Source organism: Oncorhynchus masou, chromosome 11 (assembly GCF_036934945.1).
Source record: "Oncorhynchus masou masou isolate Uvic2021 chromosome 11, UVic_Omas_1.1, whole genome shotgun sequence".
Classification (NCBI taxonomy): Eukaryota; Metazoa; Chordata; class Actinopteri; order Salmoniformes; family Salmonidae; genus Oncorhynchus; species Oncorhynchus masou.
Genome location: NC_088222.1, coordinates 36,423,313 through 36,436,388, shown reverse-complemented (window position 1 = coordinate 36,436,388; position 13,076 = coordinate 36,423,313). Strand labels below are relative to the sequence as shown.

General features: G+C 43.3%; 1 protein-coding gene across 1 annotated transcript in view; it reads right to left on the bottom strand.

Annotated features, from left to right (window-relative positions):
• si:ch211-283g2.1 (sodium- and chloride-dependent GABA transporter ine) overlaps positions 1-13,076 on the bottom strand; it is a 44,011-nt gene that overhangs the window by 12,666 nt on the left and 18,269 nt on the right. Inside the window, exons 4-6 of the mRNA XM_064978416.1 lie at positions 12,640-12,850; positions 5,238-5,370; positions 4,836-4,970 (exon numbers count right to left, since the gene is read on the bottom strand). Of these exons, the coding sequence (XP_064834488.1) occupies positions 4,836-4,970; positions 5,238-5,370; positions 12,640-12,850 (479 nt within the window). The remainder of the gene's footprint in view (positions 1-4,835; positions 4,971-5,237; positions 5,371-12,639; positions 12,851-13,076) is intronic.

Here is a 13,076-nt window from a genome sequence, read left to right as displayed (position 1 = left end):
CTGACAGAGCTTGAGAGGATCTGAAGAGAACAACAGGAGAAACTCCCCAAATACAGGTGTGTCAAGCTTGTAGCGTCATACCCAAGAAGACTCGAGGCTGTAATCGCTGTCGAAGGGGCTTCAACAAAGTACTGAGTAAAGGGTCTGAATAGTTACGTAAAATGTGATATCAGTTTTTTGTTATAAATTTGGGAAAAATTCTAAAAACCTCTTTTTGCTTGGTCATTATGGGGTATTGTGGTAGATATATGAGGGGGAAATTATTTAATACATTTTAGAATTAGGCTGAAACATAACAAAATGTGGAGAAACTCAAGGAGTCTGAATAGTTGCCAAATGCACTGTAGGTATTTCTCTTGTACAAGTGGGATGGGGCAGTGTGCAGTGCAATTGCGATTGCATCGTCCATGGATCTATTGGGGCGATATGCGAATTGCAGCGGGTCTAGGGTGCCGAATAAGGTGGAGGTGATATGGTGCTTAACTAGCCTAGTCAAAGCTAGCCTTAACTAGCCTAGTTAACTAGTCAAAGCACTTCATTATGACATTTAGTTCAGTTACCTTTGCTTTCTTTTGTACAGGAATTATGGTGGATATCTTGAAGCAAGTGGGGACAACAGACTGGGATATTGTGAGATTCAATGTGGTCTCAAAGGACTTCATATTATTCAGTACCTATATCTATGACACTCCATTTAGTAAGACATGTTGCATTTCATATGGTATGTATTAAACCATAATCCATTTTGTGTGATATGTTACGAATTGCAATTCGTACAATATGTTATGAATTTGAAAAACATACAATATATTACAAAATTTCCAAACGTATGATATGTTATAAATTCCAATTGTCGCTAAAGTTAGCTAGGTGGCTGATGCTAATGTTAACTAGCTTTAGGGGTTGGGGTTAAGGTTAGAAGTCAGGTTAAAGGGATAAGGGAAGGGTTAGCTAAAAGGGTTAAGGTTTGGGTTAATGGAAGGGTTAGCTAACATGCTAAGTAGTTGGGAAGTAGCAAAGAAATAGCTGCAGAGTTGCTAATAAGCTAAAATGCTACAGTCGTCCATGATGAGATTCGAACACGCAACCTTTGGGTTGCTAGACTTCACGTTATATACCTAACCATCCACCCTGACAAACCACCCTCCTTTTGTTTTTGCCTTAAGTAACCAGATTTACATTTACTATGTTAAGTCTAGTCTATGAGACCAGTCAGAGATTGAATATGTCCATAAATACTCCAGCCAGCTGTCTGCACATGCTCTGAGGATGGTGCTTGGGATGTCATCTGGGCCAGCAGCCTTGCAAGGGTTAACATGCTTAAATTACTTAAATTGGACACAGAGAACAAGAACTAATACGTTATCCTACCTATTAATTTGCGGCGGTGAGGAGGTCGCGCGTCTTCTACTTTGCTTTTTTTATGGCAATTATTTTGCGTTAATTAGTACTTTGTTTGCTCAGAATGTTTGTGCAATAATTTCCTACGACTGACAAACACTTCTGGATCAAGAATCGAAAGCTACACACCAATTTCTCAGCATCCCAGACCTGGAATACTAGATTTGCTCCTTCTCTGCACAGCGGCCTTATACCTGTTGCTCCTGGCCGAGATGATCTGAGGCAACGGTGGTGACAAAGAAAAGAAAGGAAAGGGGGACTCCAAGCTAGGCTGAAAAGGGCTACATGGGCTATTGTCCAATCACAGGACAAAATAAGCATCTAATGGTGGTTTTGGGAAACAGCTCGGAGATCTAACAATGTGTGCCTTTGAATGCTCAACAATTTCCTGTGTGTATCAAGAATAGTCCAGCACCCAAACTGTGTGAAGCATTAAAGTCAGCATGGGTCAGCATCTCTGTGGAACACTTTCAACACCTTGTAGAGCACATGCCCCGAAGAATTGAGGCTGTTCTGAGGGCAAAAGGGGGGGGGTGCAATTCAATATTAGGAAGGTGTCCTTTATGGTTTGTATACTCATTCATGCCCACACACACATCACAACTGTTGCTACTATACTGCTCAATTTATACACTTACCCCAGGGTGTAGCCTATATTGTACCTCTTCATTGCTCATTGAAGTAGCTCATGTAACTCATACACTTAACACCGTACTGTATGTACTCAGCAAAAAAAGAAAAGTCCCTTTTTCAGGACCCTGTCTTTCAAAGATAATTTGTAAAAATCCAAATAACTTCACAGATCTTCATTGTAAAGGGTTTAAACACTGTTTCCAATGCTTGTTCAATGAACCATAAACAATTAATGAACATGCACCTGTGGAACGGACATTAAGACACTAACAGCTTACAGACCGTAGGCAATTAAGGTCACAGTAATGAAAACTTAGAACACTAAAGAGGCCTTTCTACTGACTCTGAAAAACACCAAAAGAAAGATGCCCAGGGTCCCTGCTCATCTGTGTGAACGTGCCTTAGGCATGATGCAAGGAGGAATGAGGACTGCAGATGTGTCCAGGGCAATAAATTGCACTGTCCGCACTGTGAGACGTCTAAGACAGCGCTACAGGGAGACTGGATGGAAAGCTGATCGTCCTCGTAGTGGCAGACCACGTGTAACAACACCTGCACAGGATCGGTACATCCGAACATCACACCTGCAGGACAGCTACAGGATGGCAACAACAACTGCCCGAGTTACACCAGGAACGCAAAATCCCTCCATCAGTGCTCAGACTGTCCTCAATAAGCTGAGAGAGGCTGGACTGAGGGCTTGTAGGCCTGTTGTACGGCAGGTCCTCACCAGACATCACCGGCAACAACGTCGCCTATGGGCACAAACCCACCGTCGCTGAACCAGACAGGACTGGCAAAAAGGGCTCTTCACTGACGTGTCGCGGTTTTGTCTCACCAGGGGTGATGGTCGGATTTGCGTTTATCGTCGAAGGAATGAGCGTTACACCGAGGCCTGTACTCTGGAGCGGGATCGATTTGGAGGTGGAGGGTCCGTCATGGTCTGGGGTGGTGTGTCACAACATCATCGGACTGAGCTTGTTGGCATTGCAGGCAATCTCAATGATGTGCGTTACTGGGAAGACATCCTCCTCCCACAAGTGGTACCTTTCCTGCAGGCTCATCCTGACATGACCCTCCAGCATGACAATGCCACCAGCCATACTGCTCCTTCTGTGCGTTATATCCTGCGCAAGACATGAACGTCAGTGTTCTGCCATGGCCAGCAAAGAGCCCGGATCTCAATCTCATTGAGCACGTCTGGGACCTGTTGGCTCGGAGGGTGAGTGCTAGGGCCATTCCCCCCAGAAATGTCTGTGAACTTGCAGGTGCCTTGATGGAAGAGTGGGGTAACATCTCACAGCGAGAACTGGCAAATCTGGTGCAGTCCATGAGGAGGAGATGCACTGCAGACCTTAATGCAGCTGCTGACCACACCAGATACTGACTGTTACTTTTGATTTTGACCCCCCCCCTCCCACCTCTTTGTTCAGGGACACATAATTCCATTTCTGTTAGTCACATGTCTGTTGAACTTGTTCAGTTTATGTCTCAGTTGTTGAATCTTGTTATGTTCATACAAATACTAACACACGTTATGGATGCTGAAAATAAACGCAGTTGACAGTGAGAGGACGTTTCTTTTTTTGCTGAGTTTATTTGGACAGTTAAGCTACTTTTTTTATTTGGCTCAAAACTTAGAAATTACTTTATGTATCTAATCCCCACATTTGAAGAGGTCATAAGTATTTAGAAAAATTTGCTTATAGTGTATAAATGCAGTCTAAGCTTTAGTGTTTGATACCGTATTCCTTGCACACAATGACTACATCAAGCTTGTGAATATAAACTTGTTGGACGCATTTGCAGTTTGTTTTGGCTGTGTTTCGGGGTATGTTTAGCCAAACCAGCGACTCACTTCCTCATCCTCATTGTGCAGTACAGGGGGCTCCGAAAAAATGTAAACAGAGGTTCCAGAAACACCCAAATGCGTCATTTTAGAAACGGAAAAGCTCTCAGTATAGTGATGCAGGTCAGTAGATGTTGTGTCATTCCGAACTTAATCCGCAACGTTATATTCCATTTTATTATGAGATTTTAGTAGCAGGCTACACAGAGAATGGTGCAGATAAAGCTCAAAATAACAATTTCATGTGTACACAATCTCTGCAATAGCCCTGTATGCGGTAGCACCAACCTCAGTGTTAATCCAGGGCTTTTGATTGGGAAGTGAATCACTGGTTGAGATAAGTTTCTCAAAAACAGTGCTAGCTGTGCCACTAGAGATCCTGGTTCGAGTCCAGGCTCTGTTGCAGCCGGCTGTGACCGGGACACTCATAGGGCGGTGCACAATTGGCCCAGCGTCGTCCGTGTTAGGGGAGGGTTGGGCCGGCAGGGATGTTCTTGTCCCATCACGCACCAGCGACTTCAGTGGAGGGTCGGGTGCAATGCACGCTGACACGGTGGCCGGGTGTACAGCGTTTCCTCCGACACATTGGTGCGGCTGGCTTCTGGCTGAAGCGGACATTGTGTCAAGAAACAGTGCAGCTTGGCTGGGTTGTGTTTCGGAGGTTGCACGGTTCTCAACCTTCGCCTCTCCCCTAGGCCGTACGGGAGTTATCGTGATGGGACAAGACTGTAACTACCAATTGGATATCATGAAAAAGGGAGTAAAAAATATATTATAATAAAAAAGGGGAAAAGTATTTTTTTAAGTTTCTCAAAAACAAGTGAAATCGAGAGAAAAAATGTTCTGGACCCTTCTATAACATATCATTTACATCAAAAAGAGTGATTTGGTTGTAAAAAAGCAAACTTTGCCTTCAAGGTTAGACATCAGGCCTGTACCGCAGTCCTCTTACCTCCAACTCCAGGAGTTTCTCCCAGTTTGGCACGATGAAAAAGCGGATGCCTTCCATAGCTCCTGGGAGCTGGACATTGTTAATCAACAGAGCTAACAGGATGACATATGGGAAGAGAGCCGTGAAGTATACCACCTGGAGGAGACACACAGAAATAGTAGTAAAAATATGATATTATAAAATGTTCACAATGGTCAAAAATCAACAAAAACGTGGACTAACTCTGAATCAATGTAAAAGAGCCAAATATTATGTCGACGTAGGAGGAAAAAATGACTGAACAGAGATAAGAACATTTACTCACTCATCTTTTTTCACTTGGAAAGCATATCATAGAACTAATCCTGATCTCTCTCTCTCTCTGTGTCAGCATGTCTATCTGTCTCTTTCTCTCTCTTTTACCTTCCCTGTTGACTTGACCCCCTTAAAGATGCAGAAGTAGAGGAGGATCCAGGCCAAAAGGAGCAGGAGAAAGAGTTCCCATCGCAGCACCCCGCTCTCCTCCACTCCCCCTGTCCTCTCCAGCATCCTATAACTACAACACATTTGCTTTAGTTTTTGCTGTCACAGTACCCAAGTCTGCCAGCTCACTCCCTGCAGATCTCCCTGCAAGCATCCCGGGGGTTCAAACCGGCAACCCTCCAGCTCCCAGTCTGCTTCTTTGACCTCAAGCCTACCGCCTCACCCATAACACACACAGACACACAAACAACAGCTCTGATGCCAATAATCTAAGTTATATTGATCACAAAACTGCTGCTCAGCCATAAACATTTCACTTGATTCAGGTTGGATTGTTTATTTGAGTAATAATGACCTTTAACCTGATTATTAAGTGACGACCCCCCCCCGCCGCCCCAATGGTCACCATAGGTCAGGTAGTTTTACCTAATTAATCAAATCACTGATTGTGTCTGCACATTTATGTGATGTGGAATGATATTATGTCATAGGTCAAATTCACCTGGAATACAGTGAATATAAAACTTTTAATTGGCTTGTTATATTCCAGCACTTGGGATTTGACATCAAATGTTTATATGAGGAGATAGTACAGAATATCATATTTTGTTTGAGGGTTTCATACAGTGCCTTCAGAAAGTATTCACACCCCTTGAATGTTTCCACATGTTTTGTTACAGCCTACACACAATACCCCTTAATGTCAAAGTGGAATGATGTTTTCAGAATTTTTACAAATTAATACAAAATTAAAAGCTGAAATGTCAAGAAGTCAATAAGTATTCAACCCCTTTGTTATGGCAAGCCTAAATAAATTCAGGAGTACAATTTGCTGTCTATGTGCATTAATAATGTCTGTGTACCATGATTTTTGAATTACTTCCTAATTTCTGTACCGAACACATACAATTAGCTGTAAGGTCCCTCAATAGAGCAGTAAATTTAAAACACAGATTCAACCACAAAGACCAGGGAGTTTTTCCAATGCCTCGTAAAGAAGGGCACCTATTGTTAGATGTGTAAAAATAAAAAAGCAGACACTGAATATCCCTTTGAATATGGTGAAGTTATTAATTATGCTTTGGATGGTGTATCAATACACCCTGTCACTACAAAGATACAGGTGACCTTCCTAGCTCAGTTGCCGGAGAAGGAAGGAAACCGCTCAGGGATTGAAAGTTACTGAGAGTAGAAGCTTCATATTCTGTTCCATGTTTCTGATGAGAGAGGTGAAAGGCCATTGTTAGTCTCTGATAAGGCAGGCCGGCTGCATAACTAGGGAGTAGGGATTGCGTCGAGGTCAAATCAACAGATGAAGTGAGAAGAAACCTCTGGGAGGGGGCCAGAGAGGCCCACCACTATTGTTATGTTTTTATTTCATCTTTATTTAACCAGGTAAGCTAGTTGAGAACAAGTTCTCATTTACAACTGCAACCTGGCCAAGATAAAGCAAATGACTCTCCTACTGCAGTACTATCTGACACATACTAAAACCTTTGTGGGTTTGGAAGTGTAACAGGCAGCGCAATGACGACACCAGTGAGAGGAATCAATTAAATTCCTGCCTAGCAACAGATGTATTGGTTGTCGAGATGTGTAAGGAGTTGACAACGCCTATTAGAAGGTGATAAATATACTGTGGCTTGTGAAAGTATTCATCTCCCTTGGCATTTTTCCTGTTTTGTTGCCTTACAATCTGGAATTAAAATAGATTTTTGGGGGGTTTGTATCATTTGATTTACACAACATGCCTACCACTTTGAAGATGCAAAATATATTTTTGTGAAACAAACAAGAAACAAGACAAAAAAACAGAAAACTTGAGTGTGCATAACTGTAAATCTCTTGGGGCATGTCTCTATAAGCTTGGCACATCTGGCCATTGAGATTTTTGCCCATTCTTCAAGGCAAAACTGCTTCAGCTCCTTCAAGTTGGATGGGTTCCACTGGTGTACAGCAATCTTTAAGTCATACCACAGATTCTCAATTGGACTGAGGTCTGGGCTTTGACTAGGCCATTCCAAGACATTTAAATGTTTCCCCTTAAACCACTCAAGTGTTGCTTTAGCAGTATGCTTAGGGTCATTGTCCCGCTGGAAGGTGAACCTATGTCCCAGTCTCAAATCCCTGGAAGACTGAAACAGGTTTCCTCAATAATTTCCCTGTATATAGCACCATCCATCATTCCTTCAATTCTGACCAGTTTCCCAGTCCCTGCTGATGAAAACATCCCCACAGCATGATGCTGCCACTACCGTGCTTCACTGTGGGGTGATGAGAGGTGTTGGGTTTGCCCCAGACATAGCATTTTCCTTGATGGCCTAAAAGCTCAATTTTAGTCTGACCAGAGTATCTTCTTCCATATGTATGGGTAGTCTCCCATATGCCTTTTGTCGAACACCAAACGTGTTTGCTTATTTTTTTCTTTAAGCAATGACTTTTTTCGTGCCACTCTTCCTTAAAGCCCAGCTCTGTGGAGTGTACAACTTAAAGTGGTCCTATGGACAGATACTCCAATCTCCACTGTGGAGCTTTGCAGCTCCTTCAGGGTTATCTTTGGTTTCTTTGTTGCCTCTCTGATTAATGCCCTCATAGCAAAGGTTGTCAAATGTATAGTGCTTATCTTCGGTGGAAGGAGAGGAGGACCAAAGCGCAGCGTGGTATGTGTTCATGATATATTTATTTAAACTCATAACACTAAACAAAATAACAAAGAGAATGAAACGAAACCTAAACAGTTCTGTAAGGTGACGAAAAACACTAAACAGAAAATAATCACCCACGACCAAAATGGATAAAACAGGCTACCTAAGTATGATTCTCAATCAGAGACAACAATCGACAGCTGCCTCTGATTGAGAACCATACCAGGCCAAACACAGAAATACAACATAGAAAAAAGAACATAGACTACCCACCCCAACTCACGCCCTGACCAAACTAACACAAAGACATAATAAAGGAACTAAGGTCAGAACGTGACATTATGTTATTGTGTGTGTGTATGCATGCGTCTGTGCCAATGTTTGTGTTGCTTTACAGTCCCTGCTGTTCCATAAGGTGTTTTTTTTTAAACTAATGTTACTGCTTGCGTCAGTTACTTGATGTGGAATAGAGTTCCATGTAGTCATGGCTCTATGCAGTACTGTGTGCCTCCCAAAGTCTGTTCTGGATTTGGGGACTGTTCCCCCTCATGTCCTTGTCGGTGATCGCTTTTTGTATTATTCTGTTTTCCGGTGGGTTTTTGTTAATAAACCGTTGGAAATTTCTCTCCTGCATCTGACTTCTCTGCCGCCAGTTCACACCCCTTACAGAATCATTGACCCAAACTATGGAGTCAGCAGGAGCAGGTACCCCGGGTAAAGGGGTGGAGGAGCGCGTTGTCCGGACAATGGACAGCTGGGAGAGACAGGGAGTTCTTCCAGCGCCTCCACCAGCAAAACCGGGGTCTACCCTGAGCGCCCCTCTTCCACCTGGTCCCAGTGGGATTCGTCTCTCCTTGCCCCAGGAGTATGACGGGAAGGCTGCGAAATGACAGGGGTTCCTGTTACAATTAGACCTCTAACTGGCCACCGTCCACCCGGCTCCGTCGGGCTGTGAGAGGGTGTCCGCCCTCGTCTCGTGCCTCACCGGGAAAGCCCTGGAGTGGGCCAACGCCATGTGGAGAAAGGGAGATGCGGCGTTGGACCAGTTTGAGGAGTTCACCCACCGTTTCCAGGAGGTCTTCGGCCACCCGCCCAAGGGTAGAGCAGCAGGGGAACGCCTCTTCCATCTGAGGCAGGAGATGAGGAGCGCCCAGGAGTTTGCCCTGGAGTTTAGGACCCTGGCTGCCGGCGTGGAATGGAACAGGGCCCTGATCGACCATTACCGCTGCAGTCTGCGTGAGGACATCCGTCGGGAGTTGGCCTGCAGAGACACCACCCTCACGTTCGACCAGCTGGTGGACCTGTCCATCCGGCTGGACAACCTGCTGGCAATCTGCGGACGTTCAGATCGGGGTCTGGTGGTTCCAACCTCCCGCACGCCCTCTCCGATACCCATGGAGCTGGGAGGGGCGGTACCCAGGGAGACCAGAGGGGGTTCCAGCTCGTGCACCATCTGTGGGGTGGTCGCGAGAGTGCTCAGGTAGGTGTTTAGGGGGTTACGTTGGTGCTACTACAGTGGAGAGTCCAGACCAGGTCTCCACCGTGCGCATTCCCCCTGAATATGCCGATTTGGCTGTCTCCTTCTCCAAAAAGAAGGCGACTCAATTACCACCTCATCGACGGGGCGATTGCGCGATAGATCTCCTGGGAGACGCTGCACTTCCCAGAAGTCACGTGTATCCTCTCTCACAGGCAGTGACGGAGGCTATGGAAACATATCCCTGCGTCAGGGATAGACTCCACTACATGCGCCTAGCATGTGTCCCTGGTGCGCAGTGCTTGGTTGCCTGTTGGAGCATGACCTGTACGTCAAGGCTGAGAAATGCCTGTTCTTCCAACAGTCCGTCTCCTTCCGAGGGTATCGCATTTCCACCTCAGGGGTGGAGATAGAGAGTGACCGCATTGAAGTCGCGGTTTGAGGTTTAGGGTTTAGTGAATGATTTGTCCCAAATACAATACTTTTAGTTTTTTATGACTAACTTTTTCATTGTTACCCATTGCGAAACTAACTGCAGCTCTTTGTTAAGTGTTGCCGTCATTTCAGTCACTGTAATAGCTGACGTCTATAGTGTTGAGTCATCCGCATACATGGACACACTTGCCTTACTCAAAGCCGGTGGCATGTCTTTAGTAAAGATTGAAAAAAGCAAGTGGCTTAAACGGTTACCCTGGGGAATCCCGACTTCTACCTGTATTATGTTTGAGAGGCTTCCATTATAGACCACCCTGTGTGTTCTGTTAGACAAGTAACTCTTTATCCACATTATAGCAGGGGGTGTAAAGCCATAACACATATGTTTTTCCAGCAGCAAACTTTGATTGAAAATGTCAAAAGCTGCACTGAAGTCTAACAAGACAGCCCCCACAATCATTTTATCATCAATTTCTCTCAGCTAATCATTAGTCATTTGTGTAAGTGCCGTGCTTGTTGAGTGTGCTTCCCTATATGCATGCTGAAAGTCTGTAGTCAATTTGTTTACTGTGAAATAGCATTGTATCTGGTCAAACACAATTTTTTCCAGAAGTTTACTCAGGGTTGGTATCAGGCTGATTGGTTGGCTATTTGAGCCAGTGAAGGCGGCTTTACCATTCTTGGGTAGCGGAATGACTTTAGCTTCCCTCCAGGCCTGAGGGTATACACTTTCTAGTAGGACTAAATTGAAAATGTGGCAAATAGGAGTGGGAATATCGTCCGCTATTGTCCTGAGTAATTTTCCATTCAGATTGTCAGACCCTGGTGGCTTGTCATTGTTGATTGACAACAATACTTTTTTCCCCTCTTCACACTGACTTTACGGAATTCAAAAGTACAATTTTTGTCTTTCATAATTTGGTCAGATATACTTGGATGTGTCGTGTCAGCATTTGTTGCTGGCATGTCATCCCTAAGTTAGTTTATCTTGCCAATGAAAAAGTAATTAAAGTAGTTAGCAATATCAGTGGGTTTTGTGATAAATGAGCCATCTGATTCAATGAATGACGGAGCCAAGTTGGCTTTTTTCCCCAAAATGTCCTTTAAGGTGCTCCAAAGCTTGTTGCTATTTCAAATAGTCACATGATTTCTTAAATTTGCAGTACGTTTGCCAATCAGTTGGGCTGCCAGTTGTGCTGCCAGACTTATTTGCCATACCTTTTGCCTCATCCCTTTCTACCATACAATTTTTTAATTCCTCATCAATCCAAGTTGATGAGGAATTTAACAGTTTTTACAGTCATTTTCTTAATGGGTGCATGCTTATTAGTAACTGTAGTAAACATAAATGTGCACTGCAGCGTCTGGTTGCTCCTCATTACACACCACAGACCAGCAAATATTCTTTACATCATCAACATATGAATCACTACAAAACTTCTTCTATGACCTCTTATAAACTATATTAGGCCCAGCCTTTTAGAACTTTGGTTTTCCTAGAAATGGCTATTAAATTATGATCCCTACATCCTATGGATTTGGATACTGCTTTAAAGCAAAATGTATTTCTACAGCTGTGATCAATACATGGTGATGATTTCATTTCTGTGCTGTTTGTAAATACCCTGGTCGGTTGACTGACAACCTGAACCATGTTGCAGGCACTGGTTACAGTTTGCATTTTTTTCTTGAGTGGGCAGCTTGATGAGAGCCAGTCAATATTTAAATTACCAAGAAACTGCTCTGTACTGCTCTGTATTTCTATTTTTTTATTTGTAATAAATGTGAAAACATTTTTTTTTTAAATTCACTTTGTCATTATGGGGTAATGTGTGTAGATTGACAAGGAACATTTGTTATTTAATCAATTTTAGAATTAGGCTGTAACGTAACAAAATGTGGAAAAAGTCATAGGGTCTGAATAATTTCCGAATGTACTGTATATATATAACCACAGTTTTGTTGAGACATAATTGAGCTACTCACTACCCATGCATCCTATTGGTAAGCGCATGCGCCTCGTGCATCTTTCCCACTCAACATTATTTACGATTCATTCATGATTATCTGTAGTCATGGTAGTGTCCACATTAATGTAGAAGTGTTCAACAACATATTCTTATATACAATAAAAGTGACTCCAAAATGACACAATACATTATTTACCATTCATTTCTATCGGGCACAACATAATTCCGAAACACAACCAAAACAAACTGCAAATGCATCCAACAAGTTTGTAGTCACAAGTTTGATGTATTCATTGCATGCTAGGAATATTGGAACAAATGGGAACAAATGCTAAACTTTTATACACTATAAATGAATTTGTCCAAATACTCACAACACCTTCAAATGGGGGGACTAGATACATCAAGCGGGGCGGCAGGTAGCCTAGTGGTTAGAGCGTTGGACTAGTAACCAAAAGGTTGCAAGATCAAATCCCCGAGATGTTCTGCCTCTGAACAAGGCAGTTAACCAAATGTTCCTAGACTCTCATTGAAAATAAGAATGTGTACTTAACAGACTTGCCTAGTTAAATCAGGTAGGTAAAAAACAGTGCATTCACTTCTAAATGGTTAAACACATGTATGAACATCTCTTCAAATAAAAGGTGACATTCTGTACTGTCGCATCATTCAGTATATAACATTTGATCTAAAATGCTAGAGTATAGAGCCAAATTAACAGTTTTAGCTTCACTGTCAAAATAAATACAGTACATAGGGGAGTGTACATAGAGGAGTATGGCTCTGGGCTAGCCCATATTGAGAGAGAGACCTACTTGAAGAACTGCTGGCTGGCGGTGGAGGAGTGTGAGCTGGTGTTCGGGTTTATGTGATCGGTGCAGTTGGGGGTGTTCCATGTGTTGTTGCAGCTCTGCCAGGGCAGCGGACTCTGGAAGGAGCTGAACAGGTAGTACAGACCCCATGTGATGATGATGTTGTAGTAAGTACTCATGATGAAGGAGATGGCCACAGTCGCCAGGCCCACTCCTAAGGGACGGGCAAATAACATTGTCACTTCTGTCATTTACAACTTACATGAATCTTAAAATACTTAGTTAGTTACAACCTTATGCATAGTGAGTGAGTCAGCAAAATGTTTATGACCCTGTTGGACACCAGCGCCATTTCATAGGTTTATGTTTGACTGACGGTTTTAGTTTGACTTTGCCATTTTTAGTTTGACTATGTAAAAACGCGAAACTAAAATGATGCT